This window comes from Chionomys nivalis, chromosome 8 (assembly GCF_950005125.1).
Source record: "Chionomys nivalis chromosome 8, mChiNiv1.1, whole genome shotgun sequence".
Classification (NCBI taxonomy): domain Eukaryota; kingdom Metazoa; phylum Chordata; class Mammalia; order Rodentia; family Cricetidae; genus Chionomys; species Chionomys nivalis.
The window spans coordinates 48174923-48195875 of record NC_080093.1 but is presented as its reverse complement, the minus strand read 5'-3'; the positions used below and the strand labels follow the sequence as shown (position 1 = coordinate 48195875).

General features: G+C 49.6%; 1 protein-coding gene across 1 annotated transcript; it reads right to left on the bottom strand.

Moving 5' to 3' along the window:
* Positions 1 to 1964: 1964 nt before the first annotated feature.
* Positions 1965 to 19174, bottom strand: Naa40 (N-alpha-acetyltransferase 40, NatD catalytic subunit). Its single transcript, XM_057779765.1, has 8 exons — positions 18938 to 19174; positions 12517 to 12612; positions 11534 to 11586; positions 6337 to 6432; positions 6094 to 6252; positions 5866 to 5949; positions 4635 to 4712; positions 1965 to 4386 (listed from the first exon to the last, which is right to left on the bottom strand). Exons 1-8 carry the CDS (start codon positions 19049 to 19051, stop codon positions 4245 to 4247), a joined length of 822 nt encoding a protein of 273 aa, XP_057635748.1. The 5' UTR covers positions 19052 to 19174; the 3' UTR covers positions 1965 to 4244.
* Between the last annotated feature and the right edge of the window lie 1779 nt (positions 19175 to 20953).

Below are 20953 nucleotides of genomic sequence, written 5' to 3'. Positions count from 1 at the left end.
TCTCCTGCCTCTGCCTCCCGAGTGCTGGGATTAAAGGCGTGTGCCTCCACCGCCCGGCTCTGATATATGCTTTATGGTCTCCATGTCTGATATTGACCAGAATGACGAGAGGCAGATTCGGCTGGCTCAAGATACCACTGGACAGTCTGGTGAAACAACAGATGTTCTTTTTCTGTTTTTGTTTTTTTTTTTTTTTTTTTTTTCCGAGACAGAGTTTCTCTGTGATGCTTTGGTGTCTGTCCTGGAACTAGCTCTTGTGGACCAGGCTGGCCTCAAACTCATAGATCTGCCTGCCTCTGCCTCCTGAGTGCTGGGATTAAGGGCATGTCCCATCACTGCCCAGCCACCAGGTGTCCTTTACTTGTTTATGAAAGGCTTGGGCCCAGGAGATGCTGAGGCCAGTGTCATGGAAAAGTGCCTTTACTGTTCCTGCTCTCAGAACTCTGACTCTCCAGTCTTCTCTTAGCTTGGACTCTCCTCGGCATGTTGAATGGTACACACCGAACCCAAAGGCTGCCTGCAGGAGGCTGGCGGAAAGGGCCTGCACTGGTCTTGTCTTTAGACTGTGACTCTCACTGAGGGTCAAGGAAATTGGGCCTTCCTACATCCACAGGAAACTGACGCCCTAGCTGGTGACAGCAGGAGACACCAGGATAGTTTCAGGATATACCCAATATATCCTGGCTAAACCCAGGAGGTAGAGGACAAGGCTTGGCTGTTAGAAAAGAGCTGGTCTAGGAACCTGAGCAAAGGGGGGGGGGGGGGACACAGCGACTCAGGGTCCTGGAGGTGTTTGCTCTTCCTGGGGCACAGCTGTCACCAGGAATCCTGAAGTGGCTGGACTCAACTATCAATCAGGTGGAGCAATGAGGTGTAAGTGCAGGGGAGCCAACTGCTTCTGCTGCTTCTGCCCCTGCAGTCACAGCTGTCTGGCCTGGCACCCTAGCATCCAAAAGCCTAAAGATGCTGGTGTAGCCATCTGGGACTTGGAATCAGACTGACAGTTAGCCGGGCGGTGGTGGCGCACACCTTTAATCCCAGCACTCGGGAGGCAGAGGCAGGCGGATCTCTGTGAGTTCGAGGCCAGCCTGGTCTACAAGAGCTAGTTCCAGGACAGGAACCAAAAGCTACGGAGAAACCCTGTCTCGAAAAATCAAAAAAAAAAAAAAAAAAAAAAAAAAAAAAGAGACTGACAGTTAACCCCTTCAGGCCTGTAATGGTGATCAAATCCCCATCCTCATATGGAACAATGCTCCCAGCTTTGAGAGGAACCACAGGGCTGGCACTTCAGTTCTCTTCATTGTGGACGGAACCCTGCCGTATCCTTCCCCTGGTGTGTCCAGGTGTACCCAGTATCCTCACCTGCCAGGGACCTCAGTGACTTGTCCTTCACCTACCACTACACCTGACCAAGAGTACAGTGAAGACGGTCCCTCCTCAGTCCACAGGAAGTTCTGAACTCCAGTTCCCAGGACCACTTCCTGCCTCTGAGCCTGTGCCAGGCAGGAGCCCAGCCTAGGGAAGCAGCTGTAAACTCTCCCAGACATGCTGCAGAGGTCTGGCGGGGCGAACCCTTCCTTTGGGCCTCTTTCTGTGAAGAGACTTCAGAGTCCTCGCTGAGGACTTTGATGAGGACCACTCTTGAGTATTGTAGCAAACACAGGGACAAAGCTCATCCTTCCACTTACACAGGGGACTGAATTCATGGCTGGGTGTTGATGCCCAGTCAGAGCCTGGCTCAGGGCCTGTTCCAGGATGCCAAGCAGACAGCATTCTGAACATCCCTGACCTCACCCCACAACTTCTGGGAAATGGCACAAATAAGTACACTTAGGCTCCACTTACCCATGGCTTCCTTCTCAGAAAGGGGGTGGGGCCAGCACAGCCCATGTGGCTCCCAAAAGCAATGCATAAAACCCACTGCCCATGGCACACAGCATCTGGACACCATCCCAGCATCTGAACAAAGTGTCTTTTATTAATGACATACAAATAAAACTGATACAAAAGGAGACATTTTCCCTCTTTGATTCCAGTGATAAGAAGCTGCTAGGAAAAAATACATAAAACAAGAAACTTATCTTCCAACTTTCCTCTAAAAAACAAAAAACCCTCCAGAAAGTTAAAAAGAACCACACACATTTAACAGCAACAAAAATAACCTGAAATGGGACAGGCTCACTAAAACAAAAACCTTTTTAAAACATTTTTTAACACGTCCCAAACAAAAAACAAAAGAGCCTGGTACAGCAGGCTAGACCTTCTGTTTCTCAAAATCATGAGGGTGGAAGATGACGTAGCCTGATAAACCACTGGACTCAACACCCACAGATCTGCTGGTCTTGGCCACCATCCCTCTGGTGATGAGTGAGAGATCCTGAAGGGTCCTTTGGGATGTGGTCTGCAGAGGGTGAGGAGCAGGGCAGGCACTCAGCACCACAAGCGCCCTGATGCCAGGTGTCCAGTGACTGGAGACAAGACACTCACCTCACATAGGATTTAGACTGGGGGTTCCTTTTGGTTCCCCCTAAGTGTGAGGCATCAAAAATTCATGATCTAAGACAGATGAGGATCAGGGAGTAACTCTTCCAAGCATGTTCCTGTTTCCTGATTCTTGGAAGGAGCCTACCAATCCCATCTGGGCAGCTTCAACTCTCACCAGGGGATACTCCCCAGAAGCTAGTAGGCCAGGCAAAGGTAGACCTATTCCAGTGTAAAGCACCAAGGCCCTCTCCAAGGCAAGACTGACAGGCCTAAGAACAGCACAGGGTGCTCACAGAGGACAGGCCATGGCAAAAAAGGACCCTCCATGCCCAGGCTACCATGCAAGCAAGGATCTGAGTGAGAGGTGACTGCTCTGGGAAGACCTGCCAGGACAGACAGCCAGAGTCAGGCAGGGGGTGAGCTGAGCAGACTCTGAGGAAGGGTCTCAGAGCAACTGCACAAAGGCAAGTTCTTTGTCATGCCTCAAGGCAAAACTCAGGGATGGCAATGGGGAAGCGGCAAGTGTGTTTTCCTAGGTGAAGATTTGGTTTTGCTTCCTTGGAAGAACATAACACAGAGATCAGGATAAGTTCAAGTTCTAAGCCTACATCCTCTTCATCCTCTGAAGAGGAAGGCCTTCTCCTGGCCCTGGCCTGCCACTGCACGACGACACCAATGACAGAAGGCAGTGGCGAGCCCCTGAGAGGCTCCTGAGTATCCCAGTGGGCCAGGACAGGGCACAAGTGCCTCATTGAGGCAGTGAGGGATGGGGCTGGGGAGAACAGGCAAAGAGGCCTGCTGCTGGCTGGGGCTCCTCAGACAGGGAGAATGGGGGGGTATAACCCACCTTCAGAGAGCAATCAGCACCAAGAGTAGGAGAAAACGGTATCAACTATACCAGGAAGGAGGGGCCTTCTGGGGAAGAAGAGGGGTTCCCTGCTGTTACTTCTCTTGAGATTAAGAACAGAGGTATCTGGGCTGAAGAGAGAGGTGTGTGAACAGGCGGGACTGTGGTTTCCTTCTTGAGTAAAAAGGCTGAGTCAAGATCATGAAAAATGCAGCAAAATTCAAAGGCCCAGAGATGCTGCATCCCTAGGGCAAACACGTAAGAGATTGGCAGCTCTTCCTGGTCTTCTCTGCCTTACTGATAGTGATGGAGACATAGTCTCCTCCTGAAGTTGGCTGGTCCTGAGATTCCACCCTGTGGATCTATAAGAACACAGCACAAACCCCTGCATCTTGCCATCAAAGAGCTACATGGTCTCCAGGAGAGCACTTGGTCCCCAGAGTAAAAATGTCCAAGGGCTGTTGTGTGCCCAGATCTGCATCCAATCCTTGCTGGGAACCAGCAGACTCCAGGTCTTTCACAAAGGTGGGGATAAACATTCCATCTGTCCATACGGGGCATGGTGTGGGGCCCTGTCAGGAACTCAGCTGTAGACAAGTGGGAACCTTCCATTTTAGGGTCCCAAGAGCTAAGCAAGGAGGCAGCCACTGCACAAGGATGGGCTCGGTGGCCAACCTGTCACCCTTCTCACAGCACCCTCTCCCTGTGCTCCCTCCTGACACTCTGCTTTTCCAGGAGGGGGTGGAAAGGCAGCTGGGGTCACGGCTCCCCAGGGTTCTGTGCTCTCAGGGTATGCCTGGCTTATGCAGGGCTAAGGCACCCACAGTTCTGGGGGTACCTGGCAAGTAGCTTAAGACCAGGGAAGAGGACAGGCCTAAGGAGAGTGACTTCACTTGCAAATGGTTCTGGGAGTTCAGTGACAGCAGCCACCACAGTGCCCGCCTGTGTGGGAGTGCTGACTATCCCCAAACTTGGTCCTCCGGCTCAGGATCTCGTAAGAACAGTCCTCCCCACAGCAACCAGACATGCTGGGGGAAGAGTCATCGATTTCAAACCTACAAGACAGACAGGAGGAAAGGGTTGGCAGCTGGTTTTGCTCACGAGCCGAGAATTTCTGCAGCAGTTCTGAGACCCTTGGAATGAGGCAAAGGGACCAAGTCAGAGGGCACTGGCACACCATCTCACAAACCCCAATACCCACAGACCACTGACAGGATCAGCATGAGGACAAGCAGGCACCTGGGATCAGCAGAGGGAGCACCCTAACCACCCAGAAGGACCACGCCAGAGCCGCGCTCCTTACTGAAGTGCCTCTCGGAAGAACTGATAGGCGCCATGGTTGTGTTTAAAGACAGTTAGCATCACCTTCTTCATCTGTGTGCTGGAAGGGAGCAGAGAGAGCACCTTTTAGAAACTGAATCAAGGGTCTAGAGAGATGGCTCAGCAGTGAAGAAAGAACACTTCTGTTCTTCCAGAGGACTGGAGTTTATTTCCCAGCCACAGGGTGGCTCACACCTACCTACCTGTAACTCAAGATCTAGAGTATCCCACACCCTCTGGCTTCTCCAGGCACTGTACTCACATGGCAGGCATGCACATACACATAAAAATATGTAAAATAAAAACAAAACTAAATACACACACACATTTTATTTTTTAACCTAAGAGTGCTCTATCCGTATGTATGCCTTTATGCCGGAAGAGGGCATCAGATCCCACTAGAGATGGTTATAAACCACCATATGGTTGCTGGGAATTAAACTCAGGACCTCTGGAAGAGCAGTCAATGCTCTTAACAGCTGAGCTATCTTGTTTTAAAACAAAACAAAACAAAAACACAAGGTTTGGAGAAATGTCTCAGAGGTTAGGAACACTGGTTGCTCTTGCAGAAGACCTGGGGTTTAATCTTTAGCCCTGACACGGTGGTGCATAGCTATCTGTAACCCTAGGTCCAAGGAATCTGATGCCCTCTTTGGGCCTTCAAAAGGTACCAAGTACAAACATGGTGCATGTATAAACACACAGGAAAAAACACCCATACACTCATAAAAGTAAAAAACAAGCTGTAACTTAGCGTTAGTGCAGCCTTTAATCCCAGTACTTGGGAGGCAGAGGCAAGTGGCTCTCTGAGTTTCAGGCCAGCCTGGACTACAGAGTGAGATCCATGACAGCCAGGGCTACCCAGATAAAACCCTGTCCCAGACAACAACAACAAAGCGAATCAATCTATCAATCAATACAGAACAGAGACTAAGGTCAGGCCTCCTCTTTCTCTTCCTTACATTTTGCCCCAAAAGGAGTCCTCCAGTCCCTCCTCCAGCCTGCAGAGGTCTTGGCCCCCTTGGCACCGAGTCCCTCCTACCACTGCAGGTTGGCCAGAGTACCCCAGTGTCAGGGATCTTTCCCACTTGCCCTCTAACCTAGAGGTGTAATAAAGCAGGGCCGGCTTTCTGACGGATCTAGATACATTTTTCCTCCGAGATCAGTGGCCCCCTTGATGCAGCTTTCCCCCGCAGCTGTGCGGCAGCCCTTACCTGTTGGCCATGAGCTGCAGGATCTGAATGAGGAACTTCCCCAGGCCTTTCCGCCGCACCTTGCTCTCCAACTGCACTTCGTAGCTAACAAAGAAAGCAGAAGCATGCACAGGACAGTGCCAAGGAAAGGACCCTCCAGAGGAGCCTGCTGTCCAGACCCAGAGAGGCTCGGTGGGCTCCACCACCTGGTCTCCTCCCTCTCTACCCAAGTTAAGCCTCAGTTCCTACCAGTACAGGACTTCATCCCCGCACTCCACATCAAACCGGAAGTGAGAAAAGGCAACTGGGATGGAACTGTTTTCCCAAGCAATGAGGTACCAGGCTCGGTCATCAGTCATTTCCTCCCGTTTCTCTCGGTCCTTCCAGCCCCATTCACTTTGCTCATACCTGAGGAGTTGGGGCAATCAGGACAGGGGACCTTGGAAGAAAGCCACTGGGATGCAGGGCTGCCCTCAGTGAGGCCATGCTTACATTGTCTGCATATTGGTTTTGGTGAGGTCAAAGGCCCAATCCACAGTAGCTGGCTCCAATCCAGACACTCGCTTACATTCAATGGAGATATTCAACCTGAGAAGTGGACAGGGAGACATCAGGGCCAGGGTTCCCACCAGGAACTGCTGTTCCTCCTTTAATGTCTGCCAGGGAGGCATGCCACTCTCAGGCACCCTACAGGAAAAGCCAGATTTTCCAGATGTAGGACTAACAACAGTCATGGCAGGCCTATTTCCCGCTCACCTGTACAGTCTATCAGGCTTGCTGTCAGCTGCTCCCCTACCTGCCCAGTCTCTGCAGCTTCTAGTACTTACCAGAAACACTCTACTCCCCAGCTGTTTGTAAGCACCTGTCCTGCTAACTGCACCTCTGCTCCTCCTCTTACCGGGCTCACAGGACCAGGGCTTTAGCTAACTGCCATCTCTGCAGAGCAGCTGGGTGACCTGGGCTTTCAAGAAGACACAGGTCGATACCTCTCCCCCAGTCCAGTCCTACCTGCCTCTTCCTTGTGACACCCAATGGGGACTGACGTGTGGAACGGGATATAAACCACTACTACAGGCATGAAGGTCCTTCATTCCAGTAAGACTGAAAGGAACCAGACTGAAAACTCAAGATTTTAAGGAAAAAAAAAAAAAAAATGGGGGAGAGTGGCTGGAGTTAACGGCTTGCTGTTAAAGATCACTTGCGCCAGGCAGTGGTGGCGCACGCCTTTAATTCCAGCACTCAGGAGGCAGAGGCAGGTGAATTTCTTTGAGTTTGAGGCCAGCCTGGTCTACAAGAGTTAGTTCCTGGACAGGCTGCAAAAAAGCTACAGAAAAACCCTGTTTTGGGGAACAGAAAACAAACAAACAAACAAAAAAACACTTGTGCTCTTCCAGTGAACTGAGTTTGGCACCCAGCACTCACATCAGGCCGTTCACTGGCTTGTAACTGGAGCTCGAGTCAATTGGATGCACCTGATCTCAGGACACTTGCATACACAATTTAAAATGAAATCAATACTTACTGTTTAATTATTTCACACTGAGTACGGTGGGGCACACCTTTAGTCCCAGCACTCAGGAGGCAGAGACAGACAGTTCAAAATCAGCCTGGTCTACACAGTAAGATAGTTCCAGGCCAGCTAAGGCTATACAGTGAGACCCTGACTCGAAATACACACAAAAGAGGGGTGTGTGTGTGTGTGTTGCATATGAGTGAAGACTCACACAGGTCAGAGGGCAGTCTTGGGAGACAGGTTTCTTCTTCTTGTTTTTTTTTGTTTGTTTCTTTTGGTTTTTCGAGACAGGGTTTCTCTGTAGCTTTGGAGCCTGTTCTGGAACTAGCTCTTGTAGACCAGGCTGGGCTCGAACTCACAGAGATCCGCCTGCCTCTGCCTCCCGAGTGCTGGGATTAAAGGCGTGCGCCACCATCGCCCGGCCAGGTTTCTTCTTCTATCATGGCTACCTGGAGATGAAGCGCAGACGTCATGCCTGTGCAGCATGCACTAACTGCAGAACTATCTCACCAGTCTTTTTGTTTGTTTGGAAACGGTTTCTATGTGTAGCTCTAGCTGTCCTGGAGCTTACTATGTATACCAGGCTGGCCTCAAAATCAAGCGATCAGCCGGGCGGTGGTGGCGCACGCCTTTAATCCCAGCACTCGGGAGGCAGAGGCAGGCGGATCTCTGTGAGTTCGAGGCCAGCCTGGTCTACAAAGGGAGTTCCAGGACAGGCTCCAAAGCTACAGAGAAACCCTGTCTCGAAAAAACCAAAAAACCAAAAAAAAAAACAACAAAAAAAAATCAAGCGATCAGCCTGTCTCTGTCTCCTGAGTACCCAGATTAAAGGAAGGCGCCATCACTCCCAGCTAGGTTGGACACAGGGTCTTACTATGTACCTCTGACTAACCTTGGACTCATGAGTTGTTTCAGCCTTCCAACTACTAAAGTGACATGGACTCCCGCCTAAAATTAAACCTTTAAAAATTCCCACATCAGGCTGGGCAGTGGTGGCACATGCCTTTAATCCCAGCCACTGGGAAGGCAGAGGCAGGTGGATCTCTGTGAGTTCGAGGCCAGCCTAGTCTATATGAGCTAGCTCCAGGACAGGCTCCAAAGCTACAGAGAAACCCTGTCTCGAAAAACCAAAAATATAAACAAATAAACAAACAAACAAACAAATAAATAAAGAATTCTCATATCAGTTGGGCGATGGTGGCGCACGCCTTTAATCCCAGCACTCGGGAGGCAGAGGCAGGCGGATCTCTGCGAGTTCGAGACCAGCCTGGTCTACAAGAGCTAGTTCCAGGACGGGCTCCAAAGGCACAGAGAAACCCTGTCTCGAAAAACCAAAAAAAAAAAAAAAATTTTCATATTGCTGGGCGGTGGTGGCACATGCCTTTAAACACTGGGGAGGGGCAGAGGCAGGGGGAATCTCTGTGAGTTCAAGACCAACCTGGTCTACAAGAGCTAGTTCCAGGACAGGCTCTAAAGCTATAGAGAAACTGTGTCTCGAAAAACAAACAGCAACAAACAAACAACAACAAAAAGAACCAACACATTAGAACCATTCAAATCCAGCTCTGTACCTGTTAGCTAGAAAATACCCAAAGTCCAGCCTACAGTAATCTGCATTCCTTTATTCTTTTGGTCTTATAAGATAGGATCTCTCCATGAAGCTCAGGCTAGCCTTGAATCAGTATGCAACCCTCAAACTCATGGAAAGCCCCCTGCATCAGCTTCTCAAGTGCTGTCGCAGGCATGCTGAAGGATCGGAGCTACAGGAACCATATGAAAAGCAAAGCACTAAAGCCTGCTGGTATGGTCTGCTTCAGAACACATTGATTTCTGGAAGAGAAACACGGCACATGAAAACACTAGGAATCACAGAAGAGATCCCTAAACCATGCAACAACGTCCCAGAAATGGAATAACAAAGCTGCTACAAGAACTGTCATATGCCAGATCCCAGATGAGAAGAGGTAAGAGTAAGTGAATTGATTCCATGATAGCCACATAGTTATAAAAAGTCACAGCAGGGGCTGGAGAGATGGCTCAGAGGTTAAGGGCATTGCCTGTTCTTCCAAAGGTCCTGAGTTCAATTCCCAGCAACCACATGGTGGCTCACAGCCATCTGTAATGAGATCTGGTGCCCTCTTCTGGCCTGTAGGCATACACGCAGACAGAATATTGTACACATAATAAATAAAATATTTTTTAAAAAGTCACAGGCCTGGGCTGGAGAGATGGCTCAGAGGTTAAGAGCACGGGCTGCTCTTCCAGAGGTCCTGAGTTCAATTCCCAGCAACCACATGGTGGCTCACAACCATCTGTAATGAGATCTGGCGCCCTCTTCTGGCGTGCGGGCATACATGGAGGCAGAATGTTGTATACATAATAAATAAATCTTAAAAAAAAAAAAAAGTCACAGGCCTTTGGAATCTACACAGCAGTCCTTCTCCTCCTTGTCCACTTTCTACCTGGGTATTTGCTCATCTTCTCAGTACATCATTTAAGCTTCTAGCATCATCCTATTTGACAGGTAAGAAACCAAGGCTTAAGGTGTATGGGTGGTTTATTCCAGGGGCATAATGCAAAGTCCAGCCATTCTTCACCATCATAGAGAAACTGTAACCTCTGACTTTCCTGAAGCAAGCCAGAACAATACAAAAACATCACTCAGGAAGACAGAGGGGAAAGGCCTGCAACCTAGACCTGCATGTCAGCTGGGACAGCTGTCACCAACAGCCATAATTACGTTCAACAGGCTCCACTGATCAGAGCTTTGGACCTAACCCTTCAAACTCCTAAGGAAGAAACCATTAGACCCCAATCTTTTTCCTTTTCCTTTCTTCCCTTTTGCTCTTTAGTCTGAGACAGTGTCTTACTATAAAGCCTAGGCTGGTCAAAAACTCACGATCCTTTTATCTCTCTAAACCAAGTTTTTAGACCCATTTCTGATTATAAAACTAAGGCAAGATATACAATGTATACTCCAGAAAAAACAAAACAAAAACAAACAAACAAACAAAAAAACTCACATAATTGGGAATGAAAAGCTCCTTCAGATGGAAGGGCATACTCCAAAACGTCATTCAAACATTTGAACTTTCTGAGGCTCAATTTTCTAATAATAAAATGCAACAGTGGGCCAACAAGTTTCCAGGTTTCATCATATTCTTTTTTCTTTCTTTTTTTTTTTTTTTTGGTTTTTCAAGACAGGGTTTCTCTGTGGTTTTGGAGCCTGTCCTGGAACTAGCTCTGTAGACCAGGCTGGTCTCGAACTCACAGAGATCCGCCTGCCTCTGCCTCCCAAGTGCTGGGATTAAAGGCGTGCGCCACCACCGCCCGGCTAAATTATTATTATTATGGATACAATATGCTGTCTGTGTGTATGCCTGCAGGCCAGAAGAGGGCACCAAACCTCATTAGAGATGGTTGTGAGCCACCATGTGGTTGCTAGGAATTGAACTCAGGACCTTTGGAAGAGCAGGCAATGCTCTTAACCGCTGAGCTATCTCTCCAGCTTGTTGTTTTTTCGAGACAGAGTTTCTCTATGTAGCTCTGGCTGTCCTGGAACTAGCTCTGTAGATCAGGCTGGCCTTGAACTCAGAGATCTGCCTGCCTCTGTCTCCCAAGTGCTGGGATTAAAGGTATGCACCATCACAGCCTGGCTTTATCTGATTCTTTGAACACAGAAAATTATAAGTCCTAAAAAGGGCAATCAGAGGGCTGGGAATGTGGCTCCTGCACAGAGTGGTCATCTAGGACACTCAAGGCTATGGGTTCAATTCTCAGTGCCAGGAAAACTAAAAAACTGACAATATTCTGTTGCTGGGCGGTGGTGGCGCACACCTTTAATCCCAGCACTTGGGAGGCAGAGGCAGGTGGATCTGTGAGTTTGAAGCCAGTCTGGTCTACAAGAGCTAGTTCCAGGACAGGCTCCAAACTTCAGAGAAACCCTGTCTGGGGGGGACTGGGGCGGGCTATCAGTTATTAGTTGTGCAACCTCAATCATACACAGTCTTTGTACACCTACCAATTCCTGCATCACCTTAACTGGGAGACTGTATCAATAGGAAGCATCAGCCAGTTGTTGCTTTTTCATAATGGAGAAAAACATGCAAGACTCTGGGGGAGTGACCGCCCAAGAACCCCCAGGAGACAATCATTAGGAAAGCCAGCACAACTCACCCATTGCGGTCATATTTCTTGAAGACTGGGAATGCCTCCAGAGGGTCTCCAAGCTGTGAAGAGAAAGAGTACACAAAGATGAACGAAGACACTGGTAAGGTGTGGGACCATGTCAGCTTTACGTGGTGGGAGAGAATGGACAGGACTGGCCTGTGGCATAATGCCTGACCCCGTGTAGGAATTCCAAGAAAGAGGTGACTGATGTGCTTGAGTACTTCAGGAACAAGACTGCCAACTGACTACAGCCTGTCCATCACCCCGGATGGAAAGCACAGCCTTGAAGGGTATCTGTTCAGAAGCACAGCTGTTTACCATGATGGAGATTAATAAACGTGACATAATGGGCTGGAGAGACGGCTCGGGGGTTAAGAGTACTTACTGCACCTCCAGAGGACCTGAGTTCATTCCCTAACACCCATGTAGGATGGCTTACAAATTCCCATGACACCAGCTCCAGGGGGCTTTAAAGCCTCTGCCCACCCCCATGGACACCCACACTCACGTGCACACAACCCTCACCACACCCCCACAAAATTTGGAAAAAATGTGAAATATAGCATGAGACAGGAAGGCCACCAAGGCCAAGCCCTTAGGCTCGGCCTGAAAGCTCCCAGGCCCAAGAGCTGATTCACAGCAGCTGCTCCTGACTTCAGCCCCAGGGCCCAGGCTGCTGAAGCCTTGGGTAAAGCAGAGTTTACAGCACTCATGGGTAGGCAGTAACCTCTGAAAGAAGGAAGGGTTAAGAACACCATGTGCCATGTCTCATGAGAGAGATTTCCTCACCCAAAAGCAAAGTAGCAGAAAATCTCCCCAATTCCCCTATCAGGAAGTCCTGTTCACACTTTCCTCTGCACCTGAGCCAACTCTGCCTGGGCATAGGCCTGTGTGTACAATGCCACAGATCTACCACTGGGTGGCGCCAAGAAGTCAAATTAAAAAAAAAAAAAACTGAAATTGAGGGAGAAATTGAAAAGGAGAGTCACCCTGTTGGCAGCATCCACTTTGGCACAGACAGCATCCATGGCCGCTCGCTCCTCCAACCGCTTCTGCTTCTTCTCCTTGGCTTTGCTCGACTTTCTCTGCAACAAAGAAAACACCACCACTAGAAGGACTGTGACTAGCACCCTCAGAGGAATCCAAGGGGCCTTGTACCATTCACCTGGCCCTGCAACAGGAAACAACCTGAGTGTGTGGCCCAGTGAAGAACAGTGTTCGCTCATGGTCCTGAGGTCAAGGAGGAGAGGCAGGGCTCTTGAGGAAGAGCACTCCTCCAGCTGTGACGCTGGGAGTGCTGGCCATGGGGCAGCCTGCTGACCCAGCATGGTGCATTTTCCTACAGAGGAAGCACTCACTTTCAGGAACACTTAGGGAAATGTTCTGGGATCTGAGGTGGCCCCAGACACTGTTCCTTTATGTCTTCTGACTCTGAGAGACACAGACAGTCCCATGAAATCAGCATCATATGCACATGAAGGCCAAGGCACACTAGCTTCATGACACAGTACAGAGCCACTCCCAGAAGCTCTGCCCAGTGAAGGCCAACGAGTGGCAGGTACAACATGCACCTGTTGATGACAAGGCTGGACTGAGAGCCTCATGGGTTCACCTCAGGGCAGAGATGCCACATCGTCAGCAAGACCAAGCTGCAGGGGCATGACAGCACGGACAGGCAAAGGCAAGTTGTCCCTACCTGCATCTTGACCAGACCTTATCTGAAGACTAATGTGAGGCTCTCTCAAAAATACCTCCTCGGGCTGGAGAGATGGGCTCAGAGGGTAAGAGCATTGCCTGCTCTTCCAAAGGTCTTGAGTTCAATTCCCAGTAACCACATGGTGGCTCACAACCATCTGTAATGAGGTCTGGTGCCCTCTTCTGGCCTGCAGGCATACACACAGACAGAATAGTGTTATACATAATAAATAAAAAAAATAAAATAAAAAATAAAAATAAAAAAGTACCTCCTCCACTGGGGGATGGGGTGGTCTCAATACTGTAGCTCAGGCAGGCCTCCAACTCAACTGTCTAGGATTACAGGTGTGAACCATGTCCCCAGTTTCTCATCAAAGGTGCTTGTTCCTCTTTCCCTGCCAGATCCTACAACAAAAGAGCCTCATGCTCTGGTGCTGTCGTGACTACAGCTACAGAAAGGTGCTCAATGACAGCACGTATCTCCTGACTCCACCCCTACCTCTCTACAGCTCACTGGAAGGTCAAAGAGCATCAATGCCAATGTGACCGTGGCACTGCCTGGCCCTAGGACACAGCACCGAACAATCCACATTCACACGAATTGAAAACCAGCTGCTAAACAGCTGGGTAAGTTCCAAAGCATAACCTCAGCCTCGATTTCTAAAGAACAACATTGCTTAACTCCTGCCTCAGCAACCAGAAGGTAAAAGAATTACACAAAGAACTCACAAGATTCTTCTGACAGGCAAAATGCCAGCAGCATCTACTACTGCTAAGCACTATGCCAGGAACCAGGCTAGCTCCCATGTCTAACCTCCCCCAAGAAAGGCACACACAGAGAGCAGAGCAGGATTTTGTCCCTGTGGTGCTGAGAATGGAACTCAGGGCCTTGTGCGTGCCAGGCCAGTGATCTAACATTTAGCTACACACCCGCAACCCGAGGCTGTCTTCACAGAGACACAAAGGGAACAGAGTGGCCGGGCGGTGGTGGCGCACGCCTTTAATCCCAGCACTCGGGAGGCAGAGGCAGGCGGATCTCTGTAAGTTCGAGGCCAGCCTGGTCTACAAAGGGAGTTCCAGGCAGGCTCCAAAGCTACAGAGAAACCCTATCTCGAAAAACCAAAAAAAAAAAAAAAAAAAAAAGGGAACAGAGTGGCCCCTCTCACAGATAGGTTTTCAGAATTCATTTCTCCTCTGGGACAACACTGACATTGGTTAACAAAACACTTTCACAGAATACATGAGCCAAGGCTCAGAGTGGAAACCATCAATTACCTTTACACATGAAGAAACTGAGGCTCGCTGGGCAGTGGTGGCGCACGCCTTTAATCCCAGCACTCAGGAGGCAGAAGCAGGTGGAACTGTGAGTTGAGGCCAGCCTGGTCTACAGAGCTGAGTTCTAGGACAGCTAGGGCTGTTATACAGTAAAACCCTGTCTCAAAAAAAAAGAAGAAAGAAAAAGAAACACACACACACAGAAACTGAGGCTCAAGGGAGTATGACTCATGCACAGCTCCCCAGGCAGCAAAGCGGCCACATGAAGATAACCTCAGGGGTCAGCCACAGATGCAGTGTTTGTGCAGCAGGTCATCTGTTTCCACAGCTTCCTGACGGAGTATTAGGAGCACGAGCCTTCCATCAACCAGACCAGGCTGCGCCCCACCTACCACCCCTGAACGACCATTTGAACATCTCCAGGGAGACTGGGGTACAACCTAGCTTCACCTTCACAGGAGATAGAAGCCCCCCTCTCCAGCCTGCCAAGCAGACAGACTGTCAAACTGCTGGACTGTCACATAACAGCCGGGGCGGGAGGAAAGGTGCTGGAAGGCAAGCGTGACTGTCAGGCCCCCAAAAGCACAATACCTGGGTTCCCTCCATAGCGTCACGTTTCTGAACACAGTTCCGAAGACTTGTTACGCAGGTTGGTGAGCCAGGCAACCCCCAAATTGAGGCCCAAGGCTGCCACCACGGAGACTGAGATACTAAAAACAGCCCGTAAGCACTTGGCTACCAGCACAGAGAGGGGTGGAGGCAGGCTGTAGCAGGCTAGGCCACACAGGCAGGGGCTCCCCCTCAACCCCAGCAAGCACCAGTTAGAGTGGTCTCCCACTGTTCCAATTAGCTTCACTGCAGCCTTGTGGAGGGAAGGCTGTCCTGCAGGGACGAGGGAAAACTTGGCTAATTAAAATGGGAAATAAGTACAGTGAACAGTAAAGCTCATTGCGGTTAAGTGTCTTTCCCAAGGGAGCTTTATATAATAAAAAGAGTGTGGGATTTTGAGTCAAGAGACCTGGATTTGATTCTGAGCTCTTTTACTTAATAGCTGTGACTTTAGGCATGTTACTTAAAACCCTTTTGGCAAGTTACTCAATTTGTCAAAACCTCAGTTTCCTCAACCATAAAACGGGGCTGCTATACAGATAAAATGATACTATGCATTGGATAGAAATTCTCTTTGGCTACACCTGTGTTACTGCCCAACTTCATCCATGGCCAGAAGCTGCATTACACTGAGCTATACACATCTCCAGCTGTAGACGGTCTGTTTACAGAAATTCACTAGTGTTGGACACTCTGCTTGGTGCATTTTTTTTGGGGGGGGAGGTGGGGATAGGGATAGGATCTCCTATAGCCCAGATTGGTCCCTAACTTGCTATGTAGCTAAGGTTGACCTTGAATTCTTGTTCCTCCTGACTCCACTTCCTGAGTGCTAGAATTACCAGCTTCTGTCAGTTCATCCAGTTTATATGGCTAGGGATCAACCCAGTGCTTCTCGCATGCTAGGCAGGCACTCTACAGAATAGCTAAAGATCCCTCACCCTCTGCCACTGCTTTTCTAAAGAGATTGTGTCAGACAGCTCAGCTGGGACTAACTCAAGCTATAGAGCCCGGAAGTTCTGAGATGTCTTAAACCTGCCTTGGACTGGGCTCCACCAGGCAACCAGTCAGGGGTGGATCTACTTTACTTACCAGTGTGTGCATCCAGTGCTCACAAACAGGACACCCAAGATTCACATTTAGGCTTGAGCCGTAAAGTATACGTCCCTTCCATGATATCACATGTGGCTCATGTTAATGTTGTGTAAATACTGCATTCACTGGGTAGCTGCACATCTGATCTCCCTTCACTATTCCTGTTAAAGCAGTAACTCTACACAGTTCTAAGAGGCTCAGGAATCACAAAGAAAAATTTGAAAAAAAAAAAAAAAAAAAAAAAACCAACAAACAAAACACAAGTGGCTGCTTCCAGAAGAGATTTGACATCATTTAGATTTCAGTGCCAATGCTTCTATTGAGCTGGTTTTGGCAACGGGAGAGAGATCTAATGTATAACTCAAACCCCATGAGTAGTAACTAGTACACAAGAACATAGGAGAAGCGGGTGGTGGTGGCATACGTCTTTTTTTAATCCCAGCACTCGTCTTTAATCCCAGCACTCTGGAGGCAAAAGCAGGAGGACCTGAATTCAAGGTCAGCCTGGTCTACAGAGTGCATACCAAGACAACCGAGCGGGGCTGGAGAGATGGCTCAGAGGTTAAGAGCATTGCCTGCTCTTCCAAAGGTCCTGAGTTCAATTCCCAGCAACCACATGGTGGCTCACAACCATCTGTAATGAGGTCTGGTGCCCTCTTCTGGCCAGCAGGCATACACACAGACAGAATATTGTATACATAATAAATAAATAAATATTTTTTTAAAAAAAAGACAACCAAGCTACACAGAGAAACCCTGTCTCTAAGGGGAAAAAATAATCTTGAAGAGGTGTTTCACTTGCTGCCCCCTCACTCAGCCTGGGGTAAAGCAGGGTTCTACCTCCTTGGAATGGGTGGAGACCACAACTGCCAGCCGTGCAGCAGGGCGTGAGGTGGGGCCTGATGAGCAGGAGAGTCCCATCGGAGTCAGAGAAGGTAATTCAAGTCTCTGCTGCCTTCTAGGCTAGGAGACACTCTGAAGGGGGCTGTTGTGAGAAACATCTCCAAATTAAGAGCAATAGAGCGGGACCCAAAGGAAGCAAAGCAGGCAGCACATCTGGGCCGGCTACTTCAGGGCCCCGATGAGGACTAGAGCACCTGCGGCATGCTACCCTCCTTACTGAGGGCTGTCTGCAATGGCTGGTCCTGGGCAGTTACGGAGTAATACTAGAAACTTGGACTTCATTTAGCTTGTTCAACAACAGCTGGGGCCTAGGATCGCTTATTAAATCTACGCTAAATATGCCAAGGTCTCTAAGCTCGATTTTCTTCATATTAGGTAAACAACAGTAAACTGCCTGAACTATGACAAATGCTTTGGAAGATTTTGTTTTTTCCTTTTTTGGATGCTGGAGATTGAACTCAGAGCCTTACATATGCTAAGCACATACTCTACTACAGAGCTATATAACCCAGACCCCCTTCCCCAGGTTTGTTTTGACATGGGTCCCCAAAAAGTTTTTTGACACAGACTAATTTTCTTCTAACAAGCTGATTTGTTTGTGAAAAAAGAAAAAAAACTAGGTTAGCTGTCATTAACTGAGGACAAACCCAATGAGATAAAAATAGCACCAATCCATTTATGATCCTTAAAGTGAGTTTGAGAATAAAAGCAAAGTAGCAGCCACTGCTTATATGGCACCTAGTGGGCTATTTACATCCATTACCTTGTTTAGTCTTCAGCACTATCCTAAGAGGGAGGTCATGTGCCTCACGCAGATGAGGAGAATAAAATTAAGAAAGGCCTCATCACTGGTGGGGTCAAGCTGCTAGCCATGAAGATGGGGCTGTCACTGAGTCATCTGGTTCCAAAGTCAGGACTCCCTAAAGGTGTTGCAAATCCCACACAAACCCTAATAAGCCATGCTCAGGAAGGGCCAGTTACATTTTTAGGAGGGTGAACTCAAACACAAGACACTGCTTTTTCCCAGTCCTAGATCTGCCATTCCAGGAACGGACACGGAAAAGCATCTTCTCACTGCCAACGCTTAACAGGTGGTTACTATGCATCCTGCCTGGGGCCATCACCAGTGGCTCCATCCTCCCTGCTCATCAGCACAATCCCCCCCTCCAGCAAGTCACCTGCAGTGATGTGACTAAGAACAATCGAACCTTCTGAGACCCACTTTCCTGCAGTCAGGGGCTGAACAGACAGGCCTCTGTGGGAAGACTATTTTATCAGGAACAGGAGGAAGCTGGTAACGACGACCCAAAAGTATAGCGCAACAGACTGGGCTGAGGCTTGAGCAGCGGGAAGCAGATTGCACTGGGGCTCCGAAGGAGACGGAGGATGGGGTCCAGCGCCCAAGCCATTGTCAGTGTGACCTTGGCCGTGCGCCTTCTCGCCTCACGGCCTCAGTGTCCTACAAGTCCGGGTAGCAGAAAACCGTTGAAACCGTGACAGCCAGATGATGGGTAACCTCAAGGAGCAACGGACTAACCACAGAGACGGAACGGGGTTCGGGAGTGGGGAGGCACACCAGGAGGTCAGAAAGGCAAGAAGGGGCGCGAGGGGCGAGGGGCGCGAAGAGGGGCGGGAGAAGGGGACTCCAAGAGGATTCCTAGGCTAGGCTCAACCCGGGGACCCTTACAACAGGGGACTCCGGTCAAGTGAGGGTCGGGGGTCACGTGAGGCTGGAGGGGGGGGTCAGGGTCACGTGAGGGGGATTCACGAAACAATAAGGACGCGGAGGATGAAGAGCAGCTGTGTACTTCCCATTACTTCTCCAGCCTCACTTACCCCCATGGTTGCGGCAGCGGCGACCCTCGGCTCCTCCTTCTCGCACTTGCCGGTAGGGAGGCGGCAACGGCAGCGGGCGAGCGACAGCGGAGCGGCGGGCCACGCACTACGCATGCGCCACACCAATCCCCCGCGCGTCCTAGCGGGCCCGCGCCGGCGCAGAACCGGATAGAGCCGGGCGGCGAGCGCGAAGGCGCGCAGGTGGAGCGGTCGCCGGGCGCGCGGAGGGCCTGAGAAAGGCGGGAGGCGCGGCGGAGCGTCGCGCTTGGAATGACGCGCACACGCCGACCCCACCCCTTCACCAGTACGCGTCCGTAGCTATGGAAACGACCACGCGGAGCAGGAGAGCGCTCAGGCTTGGAGCTGCGCGCCTCGGAGAGGCTCGGTGGGCGGTGGCGAGGGCCGCCTTGGCGGGCGCGCGGGCACAGCTAAGTCTTGGGAGGCGTTCCGGCCTTCTAGAAGCTGACCCTCGGCATTGCGTGCCTTTTCTAACCAGTCCTGCTATCTATCCTGCTCACATTTGTTCACACAGTATTAACGTGCACCTACACTGTGTTGAACCCAGAGGACATAGAAGTTACTGCAGTCTTAAACTTCGCTGTTTAGAGGGAAAACGGGCGTGCAACTACCGTGTAAGTGTTGTTTAAAAGGCGGCTGTTAAAAGAAGACCTCAGGTGTCCTGGGTAGTATTCATTTCAGTCTGTGCAAACACCTGGGAGTGTGACCTCCGCATGACCTTGCATGGGAATCACCTGGGGAGACAGGGCAGTTTGTAAACCCCTGGGACTAACCCTGGAATCTAGGGTAGGCGCGAATCAGAGATTTGGCTTTCTTGTGATTTTTGTTTTGTTTGGTTTGGGGTGTCCTCCTCCCCCGCACCCCGCACCGCCTGCCCTACTGAGAGGATCAAATCCAGGGCTAGGTGAGTTCTGTCACTGAGCTACAACCCCACCCCAGAGTCTTCACTGATACACAAAAAATTAGAGAGCCAGCGCTCCAGACTTAATGGATTTTTCAGATTTTAATCATCCTACGTTTATTACTCAGAGAAGCTGTAGTTCTGGCAAAATTCAGTGAGTGCCTACTGCACCGAAGGCACTGTTATGGACAGCAAGGAAAACAACGCCAAGGCAGGGGTGGTAGCTCACACCTGTGACCCCAGTACTGAAGAGACAGGAAAGTGGATCCCTGGAAGTTCGAGGCAGTATTGGTCGCTATAACAAGTTTCAGGCCTGCCAGAGCTACTTAGTGAAACTCTGTCCTCAGAAAGGAAAAAGGAGATGAGAAGGTAAGAGAAGGAACGGATGGCTCAACGGTTAAGACCACTAACTGCTATTCCTGAAGACCGGCTTCACTTCCCAGCCCCCAGCATGTTGGCTCACAGTTGCCTGGAACTCCAGCTGCGGGATCTGACGCCCTCTTCTGGTCTTCACGAACACTCCATGCACGTGGTGCATAGGGATACATATAAATAAAATATCAAAAAAATTAAAAAGAAAGGAAACAGTACCAAACATGAATGACACTTCTGGTATTTTCTAGAAAGGAGATAATAAACTAATTAAACAAATAATATACACAGAACATTATGTGACGTAGATTCCATGAAGAGAAATAAAGCAGGTCAGGAAAGGGTAAAGTTTACAGTTATAAGTAGGATTCTTGGGGAGGGCAACATGAGGTGATGAGTTAAAATCTTTTTTTTCGAGACAGGGTTTCTCTGTGGTTTTGGAGCCTGTCCTGGAACTAGCTCTTGTAGACCAGGCTGGTCTCGAACTCACAGAGATCCACCTGCCTCTGCCTCCCAAGTGCTGGGATTAAAGGCGTGCGCCACCACCGCCCGGCATGAGTTAAAATCTTTAAGGATTAAGAGAGCAAGTCATAACCAAGATTTATGGCGCAGGCCTTTAATCCCAGCACTCAGGAGAGACTGGTGGATCTCTGAATTCGAGGCCAGTCTGGTCTACAAATTGAGTTCCGGAGCAGCTAGGGCCAACAGAAAAACCTGTCTAGATA